General features: G+C 33.2%; 1 protein-coding gene and 1 long non-coding RNA gene across 2 annotated transcripts; one reads left to right on the forward strand and one right to left on the reverse strand.

Annotated features, from left to right (window-relative positions):
- The first annotated feature begins 14,862 nt into the window (after nt 1–14,862).
- On the forward strand, nt 14,863–24,183 carry LOC148864409 (uncharacterized). Its single transcript, XM_088978827.1, has 11 exons — nt 14,863–15,129; nt 15,231–15,444; nt 15,752–15,834; nt 18,469–18,569; nt 20,034–20,129; nt 20,550–20,603; nt 21,834–21,982; nt 22,070–22,187; nt 23,237–23,324; nt 23,425–23,630; nt 23,748–24,183. The coding sequence occupies exons 1-10, from the start codon at nt 14,880–14,882 to the stop codon at nt 23,625–23,627; spliced, it is 1,356 nt and encodes a 451-aa protein (XP_088834953.1). The 5' UTR covers nt 14,863–14,879; the 3' UTR covers nt 23,628–23,630; nt 23,748–24,183.
- Nucleotides 22,666–26,732, reverse strand: LOC148864410 (uncharacterized). The gene is made up of 2 exons (XR_016110066.1): nt 26,587–26,732; nt 22,666–23,191 (listed from the first exon to the last, which is right to left on the reverse strand). It is a non-coding gene; the product is annotated as an uncharacterized LOC148864410 (long non-coding RNA).
- Nucleotides 26,733–27,449: the final 717 nt, after the last annotated feature.

A 27,449-nucleotide genomic window follows, 5' to 3' on the forward strand; every position in this document is an offset into this window, starting at 1 on the left:
TAACAAAAAAAAAAGTGTGATTTTTGAAAATTCATTGATTTTAGTAATCACCAATTTTTAAAAAATCAGGTGTAAGGAATCATCATGATGCCAAACATCACCAACATAGATGTTTAGTGGGTTGTGGAATCAATGATAGAGACTCACATCAATCATGAAATATATGGGGCCGACAACTAGTGTGGGTTCCAAGTATTTTATTATTGGCTTGGGGCGTTACCACTGGTTACACAACCATCGCATTTGGCTAATTTGAATTAGAAAAACATTGGGCCATAATTACATATGAACGAGTCAAGATTGGATGAACTTTCTTTGACTGCACTTATAGTAGTGCATTTTGAGATCTTTTATTTCTGGTGTTGAGAAGAATGAGGCATTTGACAAGTCTTTTTAGAAAGATCTTCCAAAAGCTCAAGACATCAAAAGACTGATGAACTTTCACAGATAGATTTTCAAAGATCAAAGACCGTTTGATTGCAATACAAGATCTTTTCAAAAGCTAGAAATACCAAAAAACCGTTTGGCAAACACACTTGTGCATCCCTCTCACATTCCCCTTGATATCCATATAACAAATCATTACAGAAAATTAAATTTAAATATAAAACTAATAGTAATCCTTGTTACTATATTTAAATATAAAACTAAAAACAAATTGGCTTGAATAGCAATCTCTTGTTACTATATTTGGATTACTAGCAATAACATCATCTTTTGTGAGCAGCAATTTTCTCTTGATCGCCTTATTTTGTTGTTAGGATGGTGTTTATGCAGTCTTTACATGGGTCCTTGTTGGAGGAACTCTTGATGTATCTTCTTGATTGTCTTGCCGATCTTTAAATTCTACTTAGGTGCCTCATCCATATTTTATCTTTGTGAAGGGGGGGATTAATGGATGCAATGGATCTTTTGGCTGTGTGTTACAATTCTGATGAAAATTTCTTTGTTGCTGTAGGAGGGAGCGAGATGTTTGATTCAGGAAGTTGTGGGCAGTTTTGTTTTGCCAAGGATAATGATTTTTATCTGTAGTTGTTTTCTCAGATACTTTGACTTTAGGTTTTCCTACCTTTCCCTTCCTTTCCCTATTTTTCCTTTAAACCAAACATAGCTTTAATGAAGACTAGCTATCGGTCTTTTGCATATACCATGGGACTGTCTATAAAATATCTTTTTGTATAAGTCTTTTAAACTATATATCAAAAATATATTATGTGCGTAAATCAAGGAATATGTCTGCCCATTGTATATCTAGGAAGGTAAAACATTACGATTTTCAGTTTTTTTTAAGGATTGTCGTCCTCCATCTGTAGTGCCTTTTATTGTAATTGATAATTAATTGTAATGATATAGTTTTTTTAATGGGAAAATCTATGTATAATGTCGAAAAGACATGGTATTGAAAGAGTTTTGACCAATCAAAACCCATCCATGAATTTTGATAAATAAGACTTTATTAAACGTGATTCCAATTGATTGATCAAACATTTGTCAGATATCATATATCTTTCCATATCATAGTCCACCCATTAATACCTGCAACGGAGCAAATGAAAGCAAAAAAAGAAAAGGTACAGCAAATCCCGACTCCCACTGTTTGATGGTTTAATTCAGCAATTAGACCTTTGGGACACAACTTGAATGACTCTTAATAAGTGATGTCTGATGTCTCGATCTCCTTACATCATTCACCATTCATTGATTGGTATCGACAAATGGAGAAACTCTATTACAGTACTTGGATGGGAGTGCATCTTTGTACACCAGTTTCTGTTAGGGGTGGTAATTTGGGTGGGTTGGGTTGGGTTGGGTTTGGTTTGGGTTGAGTTTTAATTCAATCCATCTAACCCGTCAACCCATTAATGACCCAGTTATATAAAATTAAATGGGTTGGGTTCAACCCGAACCCGTTTTAACCCAATTCAACCCACCCAAACCCATTAATCTTATGTTTATGGACTTAAAAAACAAACTCTCTCTCTTTTAACAAATAAGTTGGTTGTAGCTTGATGGTTATTGTAGTTATTATTTATATAAATGGTGAAGGTTCAAATCACATTACATGTATGTTATTTTTACATAAGCGGTGAAGCCATTTGACTATGTTTGGATTCTGGGTTTGACCGAACCACTTAGGTTCAAACTGGTCAGACCAACCTAAACCACTTAGGTTCAAGGGTGGTTGAACCGTTTAGATCTGGATCGATCTGGTGAGATTGGACCGGACTGGTTCAGTCAATGGTGGCTTGACTTGGACTTGACCATATCAGGTTTGTGCATGGGTTCGGGACCGGCTAACCCGAACCGGGTCAATGTAGCTAAAACGGGTCGGGTTGTGTGAATATTGGTCGGATGGACGATCCAGGTTGGGCAAAAGTGTGCAGAGGCCGAATCATCCTGCCTAAAACCGTTTCGGATTCGGGTCGAGTCGAATCAACTTGTACCGAGTCGAGTCGGTGTGTGTAAATATTGGTTGGACCGGATGGCCCAAAACGGACAGAGCAAGCAGCACTGAACCATCCCACCCAGGGTCTATTTCGGATTCGGGTCGACCCGGATTAGTATATGCTGGATCAGGTCAGACCGCATTGAACTGGTCTAGACTCGGGTCAAATTGATTTGGATTTATGTTGGGTGAAGTGTATTGATTCAAGACAAAACTAAATTTAGTCAATTATTAATAGAAAATTAATGCATTAATTATAAATTATTTAATTCAAATGAAGAAAAAAAAAAGGCTAAGGAATTAATACTTATGTCTATAATCGTTAACCCAATGGTTATCCACAACCCAACCCAACACATTTAAATGGGTTGGGTTGGGTGATGGGTTGATCACATAACCCACCAAGTAAATGGGTGGATTGGGTGGGTTAGATACTGGATGGGTTAGGTGGGTTCAACAGGTTGGGTTAAAAATTGCCACCCCTAGTTGCTATGGGCCGTCTTTATGTGGTTGACAACATCATTATGATGTGTTCATAAATCTAACGTGGTGTTCAGTGGTGTGGATACATCATGAGATATTGTGTTTTCAAACACGTCACCCCAAAACTATTAGTGCAGTTGCAACGTGGTATATCAAACCACACTATATCATGGATTAGTTTACACCACAAGGCAAAATATCATTCACAGTTATTTCTCATGGACATTTATCTTCAATATGTTTCTATGCTTCACACTACTCTATAGTGTGTCTTTCAATGCTTCGCACTACTGTCAACATATTACCGTTGCATTTAGGGCTCATCACTATGAAGCCCATGTCTGCTACCTCTCTATCTCATGCCAGGCACTGTTTCTACTCTAAACACCACTGCATCATTGGACCATCAGATGTAAGTGATTCATCTCTGTTTTCCACTGTCATTTGGTTTTTATTTTTTTGTGCAATATTTTCCTCTTGTCGTTTGGTTTCATTGGTCATTACAAGGCTTGCCGCTGCTAATTCATTGCTAGGTAGAAGCTCACCATTGTTCACCATTTCCCATCGTTAGGTATGCAAATGGATCAAATCGAATTCGAATCAAGGTATATTCAAATTCAATCCGATATTGTTCATTACAGATATGATCCGATTGGATCTAATAGGCAAGGATTTGAATTCAAATCCGATCGGGAAGTCAGATATTTGGATTTAATTTGATCCAATTTGTTTTCTTTCAAAATAATAAATTATTAAAAGAAAAATAAAATATACCAATTTAAATAAAGAAAAACAAAAAATACAAGTATTTTTTTTAATTATTTTCATCATATATATACATGTTTTTATAAAAATAAATAAATAATATAACAAATTTACAAAAATACAGTATAAATAATATATTTATAAATAAATAAATAACATATATATGTATTATATATTTATATAAAAAATATATAACATATATATCAGATTGGATCTTCTCGAATTAGATAGGGGTGATCCGAATCCAATACGACTTTTGATCGGATCCTATTATCCGACTCGAAGATCCAAACAGGGGTGATCTGAATTCGACCAAATATGATCAGATCTCGAATAAAACCATATCATGATTTGATCCATTTGCACCCCTACCCTTGTTATTTGTCGCTCAACAACTATCATCACCACTAGTAAGAATTTATGCATCTACTATTGTAAAATTAGCTAGATTTTGGGAGAAGCATGCCTAATTTCTCATTAATGTCATATCATGTGTTAACCCATGTTGTAACTGAGATGCATGGAATCATAATGCAAGGTGTGGACTGAAATGCAACAGTATACAGAGGTGTGGTGTGGATCAATCCACACATCTTTGTCCATGGTGTAGAACAATTACCTTGTTAGGGGGTGGTGTGGATGAAAAACACACCACCCAATTTCTCATCTACACTATATAATACCCCCTAAATCTTAGGCTGTATTTGATTTGAAGGAAAGAAATGATCGGAAAGCCTATTAAAGATTGATGGAGACCATTCATATTTTGTATCAGATCAAAATGAGAAAACAAAAGTTGGCCACAAAAGTGTTTATAGCCATGATAAAGTGAGGACCACATAATTTTTTTTCCAATTTTTTTCCTCCCAAGCAAATTAAACAAAGTAAAACCTTAAAAAAAAAAACAAATCGGAATTTACATTCAATTCATTTGTATTATCATATATTAATTAATCTTGTGTGCACAAAACAAAGTGGAGAAATTATGATAATTTTTTTCAGAACCATTTTATATGTTTGGTTTGAAGGAAAAGTTAGGGAAAGGAAGGGAAAAACAGAGAAACCTATACAAGCTTTGTAAAGGTTTTTCTACCTTTTCCTACATTTTCCTTCAAACCAAACATAACCTTATTGGGCCATTGGCACTATTGGTGAGTACAAAATATGATAAAAAAGTACAAATTTTGCAATGGGTGGGTATCCGACTAAATCTGAACCATTTGCAACACTTGTAACGGTTTAGATTTGCAGTACAAACTAAAAATAGCCTTGTGTATGTTTGCTGTTGCTCATCACTTGTTTTTAACTATAATTTTAACCAATTGGATTAATTGATCATAGAATTCAATGGTGAAAAGCTATAAATTTGTGTTAATTTCATCATAACATAATAAAAGTAAAATTTTCTGAAGTTGAAATACTTAGTGGGTGTTTTACAGCATGAATTGTTTTTATTGTTGCTGGTTCTAAAAATAAATTAAAACTATCTAGTTTGAAAACAGATTGTTTCTTAAAACAAAAGTACAATAACCATGCCATATTTGTGTATTTTTTATTTTCAAAACATGTTTTTGTCTGATCATTTAACGTCATATTTCATAAATCATATAATTTCTATATTAGAATTTTTATTTTTTATTTTAAAAACCATTATTTTATTGGTTCCAAAAATATATATTATTTTTTGAAACAAAACTAACTTGTTTTTCTATTTGAAAACAAAAACAGAGTTCAAAAAAATATTTTTGTTTTACTGAAATGGTGATTACAAAAACAAATGAAAACAAAGCATTCATGTTATAGAACGCCCCCTTAATTTGTATTTTAATACTTATGGTTCTTTGTTTTTCCTTTTTCTTTGATGAGTATAAAATTACCTGGTGTTTATTTGATAAAATTATAAACTTAGTGTCAAGTCATCACAATAAAATATGCCACAAAAAAAATTATAAACTTAGTGTCAAGTCATCACAATAAAAAAAAAAGAAAAAACAAATTGCCATATATAAATATGAAAGCGCAATGATTACAATTCATTGTCATTTATCAAAACATTGCCCACAATGGATAAAATACATACTTGGTTGATCATCCTGTCTTTTAGCTCCTAATTATTTGTCTTATGGTAGGATCGGAGCCATTTATTGGTTTGGTGGGATTCATACCCTGCCACCACAGTCGCAATACAATTCAGCGAACACCCCCCCATGAATAATAATGACGGTGTTATTTAGCTTTTAGACGCTAGTCTAAATTTTTGAAAGGCCTATTAATGTGCAAAAATAATTATAAAACATTAATATTTATAATGCTATTATAATAATTTTAAATTATATTATATTATTATACTAATTTAATATGAAGATAATAATAATAATAATATAAGTCTGTCCGATTTGTTTTTCCTTTTTTTATATTTTGAATACCAATAATCCAAAATACTCCATTAAGACCTAAACTCAAAAATGCTTGAAATGAAGCCTCTTGGTTTCCAAGCTTTTAGAAACCCTTTTCCAACTTCCTAGCATGTGCACCTAACACATATGTAATGAATCAATCGAGGGTTGGATCGTTGGTGTGTTGGATTGTTCTAGCATTGATGCAGAATCAAGTCCCACAATCAGTACTCTAGGGAAAAAAGGTGAAGGGGAAAAATTACGGGTGAAAAAAATCTTGCTTCATTCTACCAAAATAAATACATGTAATGATGATGATGATGATGATGATGATTATTATTCATAACACGTGTACTACATGTTTTTTTATAGAAATAAAAGGTGCTACATAAGATGAGGGTAGCATGCCCCACAAAGTAACCAAAGCAAATAAAAGCTAAATTTCTAGGAATGATACAAAGATTGAGAGGTACATGTGTGCTAGAAGCTGAAAAGGGTTTCTAAAAGCTTGGAAACCAAGAGACTTATTTCAAGATTTTTTGAGTTTATGTGTTTTGGTCTTTTGCTCTTTGGAATGGAGTCTCCTGGATTTTTGGTATTTCAAAATATAAAAATTAAAAAAATAAAGAAAAAAAGAAAAATAAATCAGACGGACTTACCAAACACATTTGCAGCTTCTCATAAGCACTTCTGGGGCTTTTCACGTTCCAGAAGCCAAAAGGGCCCAAAAATAGTTCTCAGAAAGTATATTAAGCGGGCTTTTCAGGTCATAAAAGCCCATTACGAAAAGCCATCTTGAGACCGCTTTTCGCTTTTTTGCTTTTCCAAAAGCGCATTTTTGGTTTTTTTGTTTATTTAAAATTTTTAAATGATAAAACCGCCCTTTAATCCAAGAAACCCTACTCTAACGATGGTTTGCGGCAGCTAAGCATCTGAGATTGGGTAAACTTTGTGTTTGTTTTTTTTTTTCGTTACTTTTCTATAGTTCAGATCTATAGAAACTAAACCCCTATTTCATTATTTTTGTCTTTATTTTCGTTTGTTGTGATCATATTTCTTTATGCAAAATTTATCGTGTTCAAATATGCATTTATTAATATGTTTTTTCTTTTTCTAGTAGATTATTATCTACATTTTCATCCATCCAAGATCCATTTTCTTGATTTTGGGGTTTCATTTCAAACCATAGGTGTAGACTCTATTAATGGTTATATTATAATGGAAATATTTTGATGATATGTAATCTGTTAGTAGTTTGTGTTTTTCATTGAACGATGTATTTTGATTATATTCCATTGAATGTGGTCTGTAAAGATATTTGTTTGTATCAAGGTTTTAAGAATTAGATCAGACACGGAACTGTCTTGGCCACCAGTTCTCATATTAAACAGTCTGGCTGTCCAGTATGAATGGATTGACTATTCTGATTAAAAAAGCAATAATTAATTAAAATAAAAAATGATCAAAATTATTGTTTGAGTTGACAGTTTGACCACCTGAATCAGCAATTCATTAATTAAGTCAACGGTTTTTTGCCCAGGAACGGCTTTAAGGTGAAACGGAACCAGTTGCCTGACTGGTTCTCAGGTCAACTAAATCACTGTCTAGTCCAGTCCGATTTTCAAAACCATGGTTTGTATATTAGTTGAAAATTTATTTCTTTGTATGAGGGTAAAATTATATTTCTAACAACAAAAGCCCCTTTTATCCCAAGCAACAATGTTATAAAAGTGATTTTTAAAGAGAAAAAGTTGCTTAAGTATCTCACCAAACACTTATTAACCGATTTTCTTAATATAGATAGATAGATAGATAGATAAAAACAATGAAGTCTAGAAATTTTCTCCTTTTTTAATTTTTTTAATTTTTTAATCCATGTCATCTTGAAACTACCAATTAGAAACTCTACTTTCCCCAAAAAAATATTCCTAAATTCTCTCTCTCTCTCTCTCTCTCTCTCTCTCTCTCTCTCTCTCTCTCTCTATATATATATATATATATAACCTCTCCCCACTATCTCCAACTTTTTCCTAACTTATCTCTAATTTAGTAGAGAGTTTCTCTCCTAAATTATCTCTAATTCTTATTTTATCTTCTCCCCCACTTTTTATCTACATCTATCTAAAGAAAGTTTGAATTAAAAATTTTAAGAATTATTTAAATACTATCCGAGACCTGTGTGATGCACATGCTTTATTAAGCAAGAATAAAATAATAAAAATCAGATGAAACCTATTTTGGGTCTAATCAACTAAGAAATATATAAGATGATCCAAAATAGAAGTTAATATAGTATAACAAACCAATCATCTATATCATACCTTTAAAAATTACGTAATTTATGTTGTTCAATATTTCTACTATTTTGAAATAAGTTTTTATAATTTATGGTAGTTTATTTTAGTTATATTATTTGGTAATTTAGTGCAATTTCTAGTAGTTTAGTATAATTTATCCATAATTATTGGTAATTTTATGATAAGGCTTAGTAAATTTTTAATAATTTTTTGGTAATTTTCAATAATTTTATGATAATTTTGTACTAAGTCTTTGTGTTTGGATATTTATACTAATTTACGATAATTTGTGCTGATTTTTAGAAAATGATGGTAATTTATTTTGGTTATTTGATAGTTTCAAGTAATTTCTAGTAATTTAAGATTATTTATCAATAAGTATTCATAATTTGTGCTAAGTCTTGGTAATTTATTAGATGATAATTTACTTGTAATTTCTGGTAATTTGTCATATTTTGTGGGAATAAATGGTAATTTTTTTATAAGTTCTTCTAATTTATGGGAATTTTAATTAATTAATTTATTTCATTTAAATTTTATTTTATTAATGTTTTTAGATACTTCTACTAATTTATAATAATTGTGATCATTTTTGGAAACTTCTACTATTTTATGATAATTTTTTATAATTATTGGTAATTTATGGTAAATAATGGCAATTTATTTTGGTTATTTGATAATTTTAGGTAATTCCTACAAATTTAAGATGATTTATCAATAGTATTGGTAATTTGTGATAAGTCCTGTTAATTTATTTGTAGTTTCTATCTTATTTTGTGGAAATAAGTGGTAATTTCTTGCTAATTTCTTCTAATTTTTGGTAGTTTTAATTAATTTGTTTATTTCATTTAAAAAGTATGTAATTTATGTTTTTGGATATTATTACTAATATCTGATGATTTCTAAAAATTTCTTCTTTTTATGATAAATATTTATAATTATCTGTTATTTATGGTAACTAACGGTGATTTATTTTGGTTATTGGATAATTTTAGTTAATTTCCAGAAATTTAAGATAATTTATCAATAAGTATTGGTAATTTGTGCCAAGTCCTGGTCATTTGTTATATGACAATTTATTTGTAATTTCTGGTAATTTAGCATATTTTGTGGAAATAAGTGGTAATTTTTTGCTAAGTTCTTCTAATTTTTGGTATTTTTAATTATTTTACTTATTTCATGTAAAATTTATTTTTTAACGTTTGTAAATGTTTCTACTAATTTATGATAAATTGTGATCATTTCTGGAAATTTCTTCTATTTTATGACATTTTTAATTATTGGTAGTTTATGATAAATAAAGGTAATTTATTTTGGTAATTTGATAATTTCAGATAATTTCTAGTAATTTAAGATGACTATGAAGTCTTGGTAATTTATCATATTTTGTGTGATTAAGTGGTAATATTTTGCTAAATTCTGGCAATTTATCATTTTTTCTAAAAGTATTGATAACTTTTTGCTAAGTTCTACTAAGTTCTGTTAATTTCTATTAATTTAATTATTTCATTTAAAATTTGTGTAATTTCTATCATTTTATATTAACTTATGCTATTTTTTTGGAAATTTTATAATATTTTTTCAATAATTTTTCATAATTATTGGAAATTTATTGTAAGTAATGGTAATTTATTTTGGTTATATTATTTGGTTATTTCATGCAATTTCTAGAAATTTAAGATAATTTATCAACAATTACTGGTAATTTTATGGTAAGTCTCGGTAATTTAACATAATTTATATTATCTGTAACTTTTTACTATTTTATGATAACTTTATGCCAAGTTTATGTTTTTGGATATTTCTACATTTTTTTTATAATTTTAGTACTATTAATAAAATGAATGATCCTAAAATATTAACAAAAAATGATTAAGAATTATGAAGAATTTCATGAAGAATATTTAATGAATAATTCTTACTAATTAAATAACTTTGAATAATTACTATTCTTATTTTATGAAATAATTAATAATTATTAATATTTTTTTCTTTAAAGAACAACTGTGAATCAATAATTATTATAGAAAATTAAAATATAAACAGTAAATAAATTTATCAAAAAAATAGTTAGGGCAAATTATTAATAATTAATAATTATTGTTACTGTTAACCATATTTAGTATTATTAACAGTAATAACTACTAATTATTAACAATTATTATATTTAATATTATTAAGAGTTGTTTAATATGAAATGATGGTAATACATTAACTGTAGTTTAATGTTACAGTGAATTATTATTATTTTCGGATATTATTAATAATTCTGTTAATATTTAGTAATTTTAATAATTATTATTATTTTATATTTATTAATAGCAATTTGTAGTTTAAACAGTACTTATTATACTGCGTAATTATAAAAAGTTTAAATGGTATGAATATGGGTCGGATTAAACCTATATCCATATGATACCTGGTCCATTTAACTTAAGCCACGTCACTTTAGATAAATGAACCGGGTACAATATGGATATTAGTATAGTCCCGAACCGTACCAACCCATTTTAATCACCTTCTTTACCCGTATTTATATCTACAATTCAAATGAGATTTAAACATCACCCAACTGGTTTAAATCAGCCATGTCTGAGTTTAGAGCCCCCCAGAATTTTTTCTCTATCTATATGAGATTTAACACGAAAAGGGAGAAAATTAAAATAAAACATACCTGGATACTTTCACAAAATGCTTGGTTTAATGGAAGACAACCCAGCCTTTCTAGATACTGTCTCTACCAGGCATTTTAGAGACATTTCTAGCTTTGGTTCTTTCACAAAATCTGAAACAGTGGATGTATAATATTTGAAAGAGTAGATATTTGAAGAAAGGTAAAAAACAGAGGTGGGTTGGCCTTGTTTTCCTACCTATAATGTCTCCTCTCACGATCTGGATTTAGGAAATGTGAAGTGGGTGGGCCAAGCATGAAGAGGTGAAGAAATGAGAGAAGGAGAAGGAAGTGATGAGGAGGTTTATGAGGAAGCAAGCAAAGCAAAAATAAGAGGGGCTGAGAGTTCTCCACTCGAGTACGGAGAACGCTCAGGCCATGAGGGTGGCATCCCTCTATTTGAGTATATATATAGATTCTAACAAAATTATATAATAATTTTAAAATATTTATTAAAAAGATAAAAATAATTATAATTAATTTAATAATATTCATATTATTAATAATTATATATTTTTAGAAAATCCATCACAAACAATATAAATTATGATTTTCTGGATTGTTCAATCTAAATGTTATTCAAATAATAAAAATATAACATTAAAAAAATATTATTTAAATATTTTAATAAAAAATTTTAAATTAATTAATAATATATAGTTACTGAATAACTTTCAATTATAATAAATAGATTAAGATTTTAAATATTTAGTTAAGTAACTAAATATTTTAAATAACAAAATATTTAACATAACTATATTTTAAATAGTTAATGTTTTAAAATTTAAACAATGATATTATTTCAATAAATAAATAATATTATAAATAATTAATTTCATTTATACCAATTAATAATTCTAGAAAATAGATTTCAAAAAATATTGTTTATTAATAATAGTTTTAAAAACTTAATCTTTATTTTTTATATATTCATATATACTAAAGTTAATATTTATTGTATTTCAGTAATTATTTATTATTTTTTTGAAAAATATATTTTCAATTATTATGTATAGATCTAATTTTCTTTTGTTATTTAATTAAAATTTGTAATAATTATTAGAGATTAAATTATTATTCACGGGTTGGTTCGGTTTAGTTGTAAGTTGTTTGGCCAACCAAACTGACTTGGTCAGGTTGGGGGGTTGGTCACTCAAGTTATATCAGTTTGGGTCAATTTTCGATTTAGTCGGTTGATTAAAAAATTTAGACTTAAAAATATAAATTTAAAAATTAAGTTTAAAATTAAAAAAATTATAATGAAATTATTTTAAAAATTAAATTTAAAAAATAAATTTATGATATAGACTGTTTTAGCCTAAGAAATATTGGATTTTCCCACTTTTTTGTATTAAAAAATATAAAATATTAATATATATCTATGGTCGGGTCGTTCAATTTTAATTAGTTTACAAATGGCTAAAGCGAAATTGATCCAACCCAATCGGGTTGGGAAATTGTTGAATCTAAGCCTAATGAAAATACTAGAAATCGGGTTGGTCAACTTCATTAGTTTGATCCAGAATAGCAACGGGGCAGGGCGGGGACGAGGAGTCTCTTCCTGTCCCCTTCTCTACGAAAATCCCCATCCATGTCTCCACAGGGATCCCCACTCCCTATGATTCTTTATAATGCCAACCATTATGTTTTCGTTTTTTATTTTATTTAAAAATAAAAATAAAACAATTAAAATTTACAATTATATTAGAAAAGATTCAAACATATTCAACCATATTTTAAAAAATATTAACATATAGATGTATGCGTACATATACATATATATTAGTAGAGATCCCATGGGGTGGGGATTCAGATCCACACAAGGCAAGGAATGCTCTCCCCGTCCCCACACTGTCCCCACCAACGTGATAAAAATTTCCCCATCTCCATCCCCGTGGGGTGAAAATCATCCCCATCCCCGCCCCATTTGGGGTAGATCCCCACCGGGATTGGGGAAAATTGCCATCCCCAAGTTTGATAAACAACCCTATCTAAAATTAATTATTGTATTTTTGTATTGTAAAAAGTTATTAAAAGTAGTATATAAAATATAGATGATTATTAATTATTATATAAAATAATTGTATACTCTTACATGTTTCTATTATTTATATTTAACTTAACAAATCTCGTGCATTGCATAGGTCCCTGCTAGTTATTTATAAAAATGTGTTTCTTAAAAAGCTCGTTTAGAGGTATTTGGATCTACTAACCACAACTAGGGGTGCTCATGGTTCGATTTAACTGAACCATGGGCTAATTTTTTAAACCAAATCGGGGTTACCAATTCGATAACCGAACCAATATTTATTATAGAAAAAATATATAAATATATAATAAACTACTAGAATTATATAATATTATATTTAAATAATAAATAATATATATTTATATATAATGCATATTTATTAATTTATAATGTATAGAAAATATAATATATATATACATATAAAATATATATAAATATATGTATACCGATCAATTTGGTTAACCACCGATTTTCTATTTTGGATAACCGAAACCAAACCAGTACCTTCGGTTTTTTTAAATATTGAACTGAAATTGAACCGACCTGTTTGATTAACCAAAATTTCTGTTTGGTTTTGATCAATTCAATTTTTTTATTTTCTTTATCTCACCCCTAACCACAACACACTGTTGCTCACGTTCATCCAGCCACATATTAGGAGCATTTCTTGTATTTTATATCACCTATATTTCGTGTCATTGGATGTATACATAATGGACATGACCATCAAGGGCGGAGCAGGGAGGAATCGGAGAGCCATGGCCCTCTATGGTTCAGAAAAATCTCCACTTCCTATGTAAAATTTTCCCTCCCCCCACTCCACTTTCTATCTAAAATTTCCCCTCCCCCACTCTCCATCTCAATGGTTGTTCTTATGGGTACATCCATACTTCATTTAAGTTTTGGCCCCTTATAAAAATTTCCTAGCTTCGCCCCTAATGACCAATAACGTGTTGTTGCAAGGAGATCCGCACTCCACTATAGAGAGGAAAAGCCTGAATTTTACTACATCATCAATTGCTCTACTAATAACTCACTCAGGTCTGGCAAAATTGCTTTCAAGGGGAATCACATTCACACAATTGGAAACAAGCTCAAATACAGAAGCGATCGGGCATAGTTATTAATCTTAACCACCAAGGTGACGGTAATTGGCATGCTCCCCCTCCTGGTTCCTTCAAGTGTAATGTTGATGCTACCTCTTTCACGAACAATAACCTCACTGGGTTTGGGAAAGTTATACGTGATGAGACTGGTGCTTTTGTGAAAGGTTACACATTCACAATTCTTAGTCTATTCGTTTCAAAAGAAGGGGAAGTAATGGCCCTTATAACAGCAATTAAATAGGTGACCATTATAGATATCTAGAATGTGGTATTTGAAACTGATGCCCTACTAGTATGGAAAACCTTTTATGCTTCAGCTTCAAACTTGTCTGAATTTGGCTCTCTCGTTCATGAGTGTTACTCGTTGTTACATTAAGATGTAAACTTTGGTAACTTGTATGAAAAGGTAAACTAATAGCCCACAGCTTAATATGGCTTTTTGTTGTTTCGTTAATGCTTGTATCCGGCATAAGCCTCCAGCGTTTGTGGAGGACTTGCTTCTTTGTGATATTTCTGATTGATTATTGCATTGCAGGTTATTTTCACAAAAAAAAAAAAAACTTGGCTGCAATCTAATCCGTCTCTCTGGATTTTGACTGCATCCGACGAGCCGACCGTCCGACGTGGCATCATACCAGTCCTAATCTGCTGCGTGGCCCCAGTAAACTACTCACCCGCTTCTTAAAATGACACGCGCACATACACCCAACACCCCCCCTCCCCAACAGGATAATCAACTTCCGTTTCTGAAATTGAGCAGAGAACGACGCAACATCCTCCTCTCTCCTCCGTTTCCATCTTCTCGTCCGCGGAAGAATTCAGAGAGGATGCCATTTTGCGACGTCAACAAATACCAAGGCTGCGGCGGAAACAATGGAGTTAAGATTTTTTACAGAACTTACGGTCATGGAACAACCAAAGTCCTTCTCATTATTGGTTCCGTCCTTTTCTCCCATTCTTTTTTTCTCTTCGAAATTCATTTTTTCATCTCAAAATGGTCTCTGGATTTTTTGACCCTTGCATGAAACTTCGATCAGGTCTCGCAGGGACTCATGATTCCTGGGGTCCCCAAATTAAGGGTCTCACGGGTGCAGAGGTGCCCAATGATGCCGTCTGGACGACCGGCGACCAATACCTCAGTGACCGAGACGAAGCCGGAGATGGTGATGCCAACACGGGGATAGAGGTCTGTTCGTTTGATAATCGTGGGATGGGTCGTAGCTCTGCTCCCACCAAAAAATCAGAATATACGTAAGTTCCTATTTTTTTTTTTCTATTTAGCTTTTATTTCATTTATTTCATTTTTTTTTCTGTAACTCCATTACTGATGTTTTTCTAAATTGACTCTAGCTGTTTTTTTTGGGGGGGTAAAATTTGGCAATATAAAAAAAAAAAAAAAAAACTGAGAAAGAAAGAGTACATATATATTTCAATGCTCTCCCTAATGCCATAGAAGGAAAGAATAAAGCAACAGAAAAATTGTACTGTTTTGATGATACATTGGTGATTGAGAATAGAATTTCCCAAGTAGTGCTGACTTGTATGTAATGAATGGCAGAACGACGATCATGGCGAAAGATGCAATAGCTTTAATGGACCATTTGGGCTGGAAAAAAGCCCATGTCTTTGGGCATTCAATGGGTATGCTTGAAATATTTACTTATGTTCCAGAGGCTTTTGATTTTTCTAATAACAATCCCATCTTTAAAAAATCCAATTTGGTCACTAAAGTTGACCCTTTATTCCTGACTATCCATTTTTATTAGAATGAAACTGAATTGTTGCCTAGAATGTTTCTTCACTACAAAAGATACTAGAATTGAATGAACTAGATTCATATTTCTATAGACGTTTTAGTTGTAAAGAGTTCCATTCATTCCTAGCTCCTCTTAGGGAGCAGAGGCATTCCAGTAACTCACCTTCAGTTTGTTGATGATATTGTTATTTTCTGTGAAGGAGTGAGTTAAGCAAAGTGGAGAACCTTAAGATCTTAATAAGTACCTTTGAGAGGGTATCTAACTTGAAGGTAAGTCTTGATAAAAGTTGTGTGGTTGGAGTAAACTTGGAGAATAGGGAGATTGAATCCATTGCAGAATGCTTAGGTTGTAATATTTCTTCCTGGCCTTTGACATACTTAGGACTACCCTTAGGAGTCAACCCTAACGAAAGTAATTTTTGGCGGCTTGGAAAAAGAATTACATTTCAATAGGGGGTAGGCTGACATTAATTAAGGCTACACTTGCCAACCTTCCAACCTACTTCATTTCTGTGTCCAGGATTCCTCTAAGGGAGGCTAAGAAACTGGAGAAGAGAATGAGGGACTTTCTATGGGAACTAGGAGAGGTGAAAAAGGATCACTTGATTAGATGTGAGATAGTTACTAAACCAAAAGAAGAAGGGGGTTTAGGTATAGGGAACATAGTGTTGAAGAATGTAGCCCTTCTAGGGAAGTGGCTATGGAGATGGCCCAGAGAGAGAGAGAGAGAGATTATGGCATGAGGTGGTGGCAAGCATTCATGGTTGTGCAGGAAATGGTTGGGATTCCGGGATATCTCGTCGAGCTACCCTTACTACACCTTGGAAGGCTATACATGGTATTCTCCCTCGCTTCCTCAGATTCATTGGGTTTGATGCTTGTTCTGGTAATGCTATTCTTTTCTGGGAGGATATTTGGGTGGGTACTCAACCCCTCAAAGATTGTTTCCCTTCGCTCTATTCCATTTCCCTTTACAAATATGAGCCAATTGCAACTTTTCTCCCGAGCCCATTAAACCCCTTATCTTTAAATTAGGACTTTGGATTTCGAAGAGAGTTAAGGGATGGTGAGTCGAATTGTGTTATTGAGCTAATTCATTTACTAGAATCCGTTTGCTAGGACCTCACTTCTTCTGATCAACGGATTTGGACTCCTCTTCCAAAAGGTACTTTTACTTGCTCTTCCTTTCTAAAATCCCTCAGTTCTAACCTCTCTTCCCAAGGATTCCTTGTCAAAGAAATCTGGGCGCGACCTATTCCCCCCAAAATTGCTGTATTCTGCTGGGAAGTCTTCTATGGGAAGATCAATACTTTGGAAAACTTACAGAAAAAGAGACCCTCGCTTTGTCTTTCCCCAAATTGGTGCTCCTTGTGTAAGGCCGAGAATGAGGACTGTGTCCATTTGTTAATCTCCTGTTCCTTTGCTACAGTTATATGGAGGTGGAGCCTTTGTCTATTTGGAGGTAGGTGGTCTCTGCCTTCTGATTTAAGCTTGTTATTCAACCCATCTGTCTTTGTTTGGCACACTAGAAGAGGTAAGGTCATGTGGAGATGTGTCAGGGCAGCCACTCTGTGGACTCCTTGGGAGGAAAGGAATGCAAAAAATTTTTTAGAGAAGGAAAGAGGGTTAGATGAAATGAAGGATTGTATCCTAACAAGAGCAATCCATTGGCTGAAAACTGTGGATATCTTTGATGACTTCTCCTTTGTTGATTTGTGGAGAAATTGGCTAGTAATAGCCAACACTTCAACAAAGAAGGATAGAATTCTGTCATAATGGGTTCCGCCTTTGGAAAGAGTCATTAAGCTGAAATTTGATGGAAGCAGCCAAGGCAATCCCAGGCCTTCAGGTATAGGGGGTATCCTGAGAAATAAGGACAGCAACGTAATTTCCCTATTCTCAAGACCAGTGGGAGTGGGGGATTCCACAAGGGCAGAAATACTTGCTGCAGAGCAGGGAATTCAGATCGCCAACCAGCTTGGGGTAGAGCATCTCCTAGTTGAAGGGGACTCTCAGGTGGTAACCAGGTGGCTCCTAAACTTGGATACCACCATTTGGGGCTACAAAGATCTCATAAAAAAAGTAAAGTGGTTAACCAGCAATATGAGAGTGGAGGTAAAATGGGTTAGTAGGTCTGCTTATTCTTTGGCTGATGCTCTAGCCAAACAGGGGGTATATAGGGAAGATCTTTTTTGTGCTTCTATGTAAGTTATTATTAATTCAGAAATGTGTACTTAACTAGCCTGGAGAGGTTGCAACTCGTACCTTTCCATGAGGACTTTGTACTATTTTATTGCTGATTTATAAAATCATTTCAATTATCAAAAAAAAAAATTGTTTATCTTACTTGAATTAAAGTAAGCCTATTTTGTTTTTCTCTATTTCAGGCAAAAGTGTATATTTATGATAAAGCTCTAGTCATTTAAATCTCTTTTTAACTAACTCTTGGGATTCTATTTTTGTTTCAATTATTGATTGAGACTTTTAATGTCAATTATTCATGTTTGTCATGATAATAGGGGCTATGATTGCTTGCAAATTGGCTGCGATGGTGCCTGAAAGGATATTGTCTTTGGCCTTGCTCAATGCAACTGGTGGAGGTTTTGAATGTTTTCCAAAGGTTCTCTCTCATACATATGTATTCTTTGTCTCTGCAGTATATACATTCTTTTTCTTTTCTTTTCCATATATGTCAGTCCAAGTTGAACTGACTACTACTACTACTACTTAAATGGAGTTACAGCATTATAGTATCCTGTTTCTCTTTGGATTTTTTACTCACTTAAATGGAGTACCTTATGATTTGGATCATCCAAAGAATGCATCCAGTCCATTGAAATCTCTATGACAGTCCAGTCCATTGAAATCTCTATGACAGTCCAGCCCATTGAAATCCCTATGAGATGACAAGAGCATCCCCTTGATGTTGGACACCAGGGTTTAATCAATCAAGCTCACATTCTTGAATATCTGAGCATTCCTTTCCCTCCTCCAAATACACCGAAAAAGTCATTGGAACCAAATCCCATGAGATTTTACCTCTCTTATTCAAACCTTTCAAAACTAGCTTTCAAGAAAGGAAACGATGGATAATGGAAAGCAGCCAGACCAATTAAAAGTACCCAAAACTACACTCCACACCCTATATGCATGCTGTCAGTGTAGAATGATGTTATTAGTTGTTATCAAATCAGCAGAGCAAAAAATACAGCCTGTCTGATCCAGTATCATCCCCTCTGTTTAGAAGCTTATCCTTTGTTAAGCACTTCCCTAAGGGCTAAAGGCAACAGACCAGACAAAGAATTTGACCTTTGGAGGGGCATTGTTATTCCAGATTTTAGAACCAGTGAAGGCATTGGGAGCTTCACCAGACAGAAGCTTGTAGTAAGACTTAACAGAAAAGGAACCACATAGGAACAGTTTAGTTCATTGAGATTCTTCATCCGATAAGATCTATAGCTGCTTCATTGTTCAGGTCATACACAAAACATCCCTTGATTACATCTAATGGACTATAGACCTATGTTTGCAGGATCCCTGATCAAAAGGGCATTATTTGTGGGAAGGGGAGATTACATGCGTCTTTAGGAGAAAACATGATAATGAAAACCAAGATGGTAATTGAGAAATTGAAGAGCCATGCAATGCTAAATGATAATAGCAACTAGAATTGGAAAATACAGAGACTCCTCATGCCATTATTATTTTGGATATCTTATTTTTCTGGTTATTTATTTGGGTACCTTATTTTTCAAGCTGTTTATTTGTTTTTCACATTTAAGTTGGCATACATTAAAATTTGATAAATTTAAGCCAGAGCAATCTAAATTCTATTCCTTCCTACATGAGTATAAACTATAGATTCCCCTCTTGACGTAAAGTTGATTAGTGATAACATCCTTCATTTAATTGTGGAAGTAGAAAAAAGTACTCATAGGAGTAGCCCCTTTTCCAAAGTGCTCTGTTGGATGGAACATAAAGCAAGACCAACTTCGAAGTCACTTAAAAACAGAGATCTGCAAACGTTTTACCGGAATGTTGTTTCTTTGCAAGATGAATGAATAAACAAATATCTCTTCTACAGCTTGACTTCCAGATGGTATCCATTGCAATCCGCTTCTTAAAGGCAAAGACTCCTGAGCAGAGAGCGGCTGTTGACTTAGAAACCCATTATACAAAGGTTTGATGATACAACTTTTTGTTCTCTTCATCTTCATGGTTCAGGACCATGGCATAATCTTGCCTTTGCTTATTTTTCTCCCATATGAAGTTACTGAAGTGGTTTTTACATCCGAAACTTCACATTAAGTCATGAGCACCTTACCATGTTCATAGCCCACTTGCTTAAAAGTTGAGAGAAAAAGTAAAATTTTAAACTTTTTCTCTATCCACTGAGTGATAAACACATGGTGGATACCCACCAATGGAAGTGTGCTCATTGGATCTCGCCATAGCTATAACCATTCCCACTATAGTTTTAGACCAGTTTTCTGTTTATGTTAAATTCTATGTTCTAACCTGTGGAATATGTTCCCATGTTGTTTCTATACGCATTGGAGATGATTCTGATTATTTGCTTTTGCATTATATTGATAAACAGGAATATCTTGACGAATATGTTGGACCTCACACAAGAAGAACAATCTTATATCAAGTTAAGGATCAGTGCACTTCAAAGTTGACATTTTGCATTATAACTTGAAGATTCAACATAACATTTACTTCTTTATTAAGGCCCCGAATTTGTATTTCAACAACCATATGTTAATCAAGCTTACTAGTTTTTCTTGGGCTGCTCTTGGTGCATTCTATACTTTTTCTGTTCCTGTTGTCTTGTTGGAAATGCATAATAATGATAAAGAACTTGATAATAAGAAGGAGAAGAAAAGTTTCTCAGTAGGCATTACAAACAAAGCACTAGCAGAAATCAGTGTTACATCTTACATGGATGCAAACATGGGAATCAAAATGTGATGTTTGTTCAGGAGTCTGACTTGGAAAGACAAAAAAGGGACTCGTGGACATGTTGATATAAGCATATGACATTATAAATCCGTAGGAATAGGTCCAAAAGATCATTTTTATTACTTAATAACATTACATAGGAAAAATGTCGGTTGATCTCTATTGGTCAATAGTGTCCAATTAAAATTTGTAGGTTTGTCATCTACAAGGTTCATGTATGTGAAATAGATCATGAAAGCCAACAAGCTACTACTTGAGGGGGGAAATTAGTCAAATGAGTTATACTGCACTTGAATTTCCAGGTCTCAACATCCTAGTTCCTACCTGTTTACTACATTGCCTCAATTCTACTGCAATAGTTCTGTACAGTGTAAGCCTAGTTTCATCTTGGTTATTTACTACTCAAATTTCATGTAAAATTTAATGCATTGATCCATATATCAGAATTTTAGGTTATTTGACCTTGAATAAAATCCAGTATGAATTGCCTATTGATTATTCATGAGATTTTTACTGTGTAAATTTGGCAAAAAGTATTTTTTAGAAGGTAGATAAAAGTTGCCTCAGTTCCGACAATTGTTTGTTCATGAGATTTTACAGTGTCTAAATTTGGCAAAAGAGTTTTATTGGAAGATAAACAAGAATTTCTTTACCTCTGATTCAAGAATCATACATCGAATATTTCAACTCGCATATGTGTGAAGATCACTTTAGCATTACGGGTGTACCACCTATACAACTTTTCTAATTTATACTAGTGCTTATACATGAAAGGCAGTGGTGCCATGCATAAATTAGAAGCAAATCCTATCTTGTGCTTCCATTGTAGTCGTACTTTAATTTTGATATGGAGTTTTCTTTTCAAGAATTCCACATTATGTGTTTGCACTGACTCAAGATAAAACTCCATATTTTGCAGGAATATGTTAGAGGGATCTCATCAACTGGGATGCAATCTAACTATGGTTTTGAGGGTCAAGTTAATGCATGCTGGACCCACAAAATGACATCAAAAGAACTTGAGGTGATCCGAACTGCTGGATTCCTTATTTCTGTCATTCATGGCAGGTTGATGCTTGAACTTCAAAAATTTGGTAGCCTGTCCTCTCCCTGAGAATTATTCCATCTAATATGTATGTTTTCCCATTTTAATAGGCATGACATCATTGCTCAAATATACTATGCAAGGAAACTTGCAGAGATGCTGCAACCTATGGCTAGAATGGTAGATCTCCATGGGGGACATCTAGTAAGCCATGAAAGGCCCGAAGAGGTATTTATTCTATTTGCAATGGAACTAGGATATAGATACTTAGTCATTTCATATACATGGAAAACAATTCTCTTATTATTCAGGGGTGGAGACAGGTACAGGACTCTGTTTTCCTTTTGCCATTTTGCATGTTGATTTTCTGATGTAGACCTAAACTCAGATTAAGAACCTGATGTCAGGGTCCTTTTTTTTCAAGTTTTTTTTGTTTCCTTTCCTTGATCTGGGACTTTCACGATGGCATATGTATATGAGTTTCAACTTTAAAATGTCAGACCTATTATTTACACCTTTTATTGTTTGAATTCAGTTAAATGTTCAAAATACCTTAGGTTTGCATTGCAGTACAAGTAGAAAGTAGAAACGAAAGAAAAACTACATAACTTGCAATATAAATTGGTGCGGCAAAGGCAGAACTGGATCACGATAATTTAGGAGCAATACAAGTTCAAGGAACAGGAATGAAATTTAAAGCTTGAGATACTGAGAAGAATTACCCTGTATTTAAAGTTAGGGATAAGATTTTCCCTAATTGAGAATCCCCCCACCACTTACACACACACAAAAAAAATAAAAAGAAGAAAAAAGGAAAAAAAAAAAAGACGAAGAAAGTGAGAGGCTTAAAGTAAGAGATTCAAGAAACTGGACCCAGATGTGGAAGTGGACAATACAGCCAGACATACTGCATGATAACTTACATGCCATGTTGATTGGCACATTTGGAGAGAGAAATCTGTGTAACAAATACAATTATGTTTCAGAGAAAAATATGGTTAAACGTAACACCAGACTACTCAATTGTGATTATTTAAGACTCCATTAATTTTGTTATGTTCAAACAAATCCCTCAAATTCTTGCTTCGTGAACTGTTTTCAGTGTTGATTTCCTCTATTTTCACTTCTTTGCGCAATTAAGGCTAATGCGATATTTTGATTTAGAATGGCAGGAGCCTCGTGCACTGGGATGCCCTTTTAATGGTTTTGCATATTGTATAATAAATCTGTTCCTGGAAATGAAACCCAAACTCTGATTAAAAAAATAATCTTTTCAGGTCAATCAAGCTCTTATAGAATTGATCAAGGCATCAGAATCAAAGTTGAGTCCGCATGATTGGACAAACTTACCCAAGAAAGAAACTGGTACTTTTTTGACAGACTGAAGCAGATATCAGATCAGCAATAATAACAGCCAATGAAAATAACGAATAATCTCTTTGCTAATTTAACTGTTCTCTCTCAGGGTGGCGTGAGATGGAGACTCAGGTATCATTAAGAAGAAGAAATACTGAAGACAGAAGGTGTTTACACTTCACGCATGACATTCTAACAAAGTTTCATCTTAGCCTTTTGTATTTCTTTGGTCTCTTTGTGATGGCATTTGAATATGGAAAGAAAGCTTTCAGAAGTTTAAAGCCAGTTCGAGTTGGGGCCTCCCTCTCATAGAAGGTATTTGATTAAAGCCTCCTCTCTAGTAGTGGTTGACCAAATATCTTGGGGTATCCAGGATAGGGTTCTCTTTATAATAATGAAAGAGCTAAAACAAAGTTTCTTCTGTTGTTTCAGGCTGGGATTAATCCATCATGTCAACATTGTGGCACTTCCAATAAGTAATCAGCTTAAGTATATAACCGCCAAAGTACCAAATGTATAGCAAAGAGATACATACACAAGACTGCAACTAACTTCCTTAATCAAGACAATAATCGTGTGCGTGTGCTTTGTGGAGCTGATCAGACAGGATTGCAGTAGCATGATCAGATGTAAAGATCAAAGAGGCTTTAAACGTTAAAACTAGGTTATGGTATTTGGTCCTACTAGTTTTTAAACTCACACTGAAGGGGGATATGATCAGGGAGTTGAATGCTTCTCCTGGCTAATCCCAGTAGGTCTTGTTAAACTAGATATTGAAACTTGAAGTTGTGTATCAACAGTGAAAAGTTTGTACTGCATACACATTCGGAATAAAAAGGCTAAAAACTTGCCTTTGTTTTATAAATTATGTGGAATTACTTCAGTGTTCTGTGAATCTAATAAACTATCAAAATCTAATATATATATATATATATATATATATTGGAAGGTTTTCAGGCTACAACCCACCATTCAGACATGTGGCTTTTTTAAATTTAGACATATGGTATTTTCTAAGAAGTTGCTGTTAAATCCCACAGCCCATTATCACAATTTACACAAATGGCCTTCTCAATTTCTAGAAAGCTAGACACGTGATGATTTCTAAGAAATTTCTGTTAAAACCCACAACCCACTATCGGGCTATAGCCCCCATCATTCAGACACATGGTCTTCTCATTTTTCTAGAAAACTAGACACGTGGCATTTTCTAAGAAGTTGCTATTAAAGCTCATAATCCACTACCACCATTTTCAATCCATTCCTAAAAAATGCAGAAAATGTAAAAGTGGTTATTCACAACCATTTTTGCCTATATTCTATCAATCTTAGTTAATCATTAACCCTCTACCTATCATAACAAAAAAAAAACTACCCATATTCTAATAATTATTGAAAAGTTATTTTTTGAAATAAATATTTCTTGAAATTTTAATAATTATTTAAAATATTAATAAATATAAATTTAACATTATTGATTCCATAATGTAAATTTAACATTACTAATTCCCCGTACTTAGTACGGGGTCATTCACTAGTATATATATTAAAGGAAGGTCTTCAAGCTACATCCCTCACCATTCAGACCTGTAGCATTCTCATTTTTTTTGAAAATCTAGACACGTGGCATTTTTCGAGAACTTGTTTTTAAAATCCACAACCCACCACCACCATTCAGACAAGTGGCATTCTCGTTTTCTGAAAAGCTAGACATGTGGTAATTTTTGAGAAGTTCTTGCTAAAGCTAACAATCCACTACCAAGTTACAGTCCCCCACCATTTAGACATGTGGCCTTCCCATTTTTCTGGAAAGCTAGACACATAGCATTTTCTGAAAAGCTATTGTTAAATCTCACAGCCCACTACCACTATTCAAACACGTGACCTCATTTTTTTGGATTACCCGCACAACTCCCATCAAAGTTCAACTTCTTCCAGCCATCTGTTGGAGGAGGCCATGCCTCAAAACTGTTGTCTCGTAGACGAGGAGGTAACAATAAGTCCCCAAACCCTAAAATCTTCAACGTTAAAAGCTGAAAACAACTTCAAGCTTTTTAACCAATGTGCCACCCTCAATGTTATTGTTTCGACTAATGCTTCCAGCTTCCTAACATTTTTCTTTTCCTTCAAATATTCTTGCATTTTTTTCCTCCCAAACAGTCCAAAATAGTATTGCTCTAGTACACCTCCATAGAATCCTACCCCTCCTTTTCATGCCACTAATACCATTAGGCTGGAATAAACGTTTCATCTGATAGACTTCACTAGCAGCCCAAGCCTTTCTACACAACCTAGTTCGGCATACCCATCTATATCTCGGGGTTGCAAAATTGATTTTCTTCTCTGCCCCATGTACAGTCTTCCATTCTTGACCCATCTTTGCTTTTTATATGCCAACAAGAGTCTTGCAATGATTCCTGCATCTCTATATCAATTAACTTCACTCATGACCCCCATTCATAGGGCCATAATGATGCCCTCCAACAATCCTAATTGCTAAAGCTTCCGTGACCACTGCAGGAAGAGGATCAAATGACCCATAATAGATAAGAAACTCTCTAATATATGCTATTCGGTCCACTAGACTACTAGATGTTAATGATTCTAATCCACCAATCAACAATTTTGTTATCCTCTTGTCCAGGGCCTGTATTTCAGGAAAACGTGGCCTTCATCCTCCAATTAATGGGGGTACTAAAGCTGTAGTTGCAGTGATGAAGCCTCCAAAAAATTTAGCTAGCTATAGCTTTGGGATGGACTAGAATGATCAATTGGTACACAAAATGAAACGGGCATCATTCACAATTGGCAGTCCAAGATTGCAGGAATATGCAAACTCTGGTTTTGAATTGTAACTTGTAAGAGCAGGGTTTAAAACTCGAACTCGACTAGTAACAATTGATCTGAGATTCTGACATTAAATTATGTCATCGACTCGGGAAGACATAATTAATGGCAAACATTTACAGGGAGCAGACTTCAGGATTTGACCAACCCCTAAAGATTATAACCTAAATAACCTCGGTTATTCTTGTTTTCATGAAAACCCCGTCCATGCGACAAACCTTGAAAGTTGTAACTAAACAAATCCATGTTCTTCCTTCTTTTGTGCCTGCCTGTTTATTAGTTTTTTCCCTTAAAATAAACAAAGTTCAGTATGTAGTAGATGTTTGTAACAGAGTAAATTGATATACGTAAGTGAAACTGCTGTAACACCATAAATATTTTCGAGAAAACTGAACTGATATGAGAGAGAAAGAGAGGCGCTTACCAGTTTGAGAGAGGAATAGACAGAGCGCTGCAGTTGACTGTTTTCCGTTGCATTTATATTCCCCTAGTTCTATTTAGTTCGTGAAGAAGAGTTGTGAGAGAAGGGAAGCAAAGTAAGCTTCGGAGACGAAAGATTCTATGCGGGATTGAAGATTCTCTACCGGTCTAAGTCTATAATATGCCATCGAATATTCACTCTTCTAGGACCTGACGTCACAAATTAGCTTACTTGGAGTTGGGGGTTATTTCTAGACTCCACAAGGTTATTTTCGCCATTTAAAAACAACCGATTTTAATTTGTTGATGGAGCCTCAGCCTTCGCTGACAATTTTAAGAGACGTTCCTAAAAACATATGTTAATTACAATAAATATGAGTTTTATATCATCATAAATAAACTATTTAAACATAAAAATCCATATTTCAATGATTTAAAAAAAGTGTAAAATATTGAGACATAATTGAAAATTATTGAAAAATGATCAAAGAATTAAAATGTTTGTGTATGCATATATACCATAGAATTTAAATAATCAATATAATTTGTATTAATATTTACATTTTTAGAAAATAGGACCGATTGGCCTATTGTACCGATTGGACCATGACTAAATTGGGTTAAAAATTTGCCTAAATTGCCAACCCGACTAATCAAACTCGAAAACTAGTGAATTAGTCTTGGGTTTAGACAAACAACTGATTTTTAAATTGTTTTAGCACATTAATGCAAATTTCTAAAGGCCATAACTTTTTGCTCAAATGTCCTAATGTGATGACATTTGTTTTTATTTTGGGTAACTCTTCAACATTGGTGACTTATAAAAAATTGAAATTAAAATAAACAATATATGTTATAAAAGAATAT

The sequence above is a fragment of the Nelumbo lutea genome, chromosome 3 (assembly GCF_056320005.1).
Source record: "Nelumbo lutea isolate HS-2025 chromosome 3, American lotus-T2T, whole genome shotgun sequence".
NCBI lineage: Eukaryota > Viridiplantae > Streptophyta > Magnoliopsida > Proteales > Nelumbonaceae > Nelumbo > Nelumbo lutea.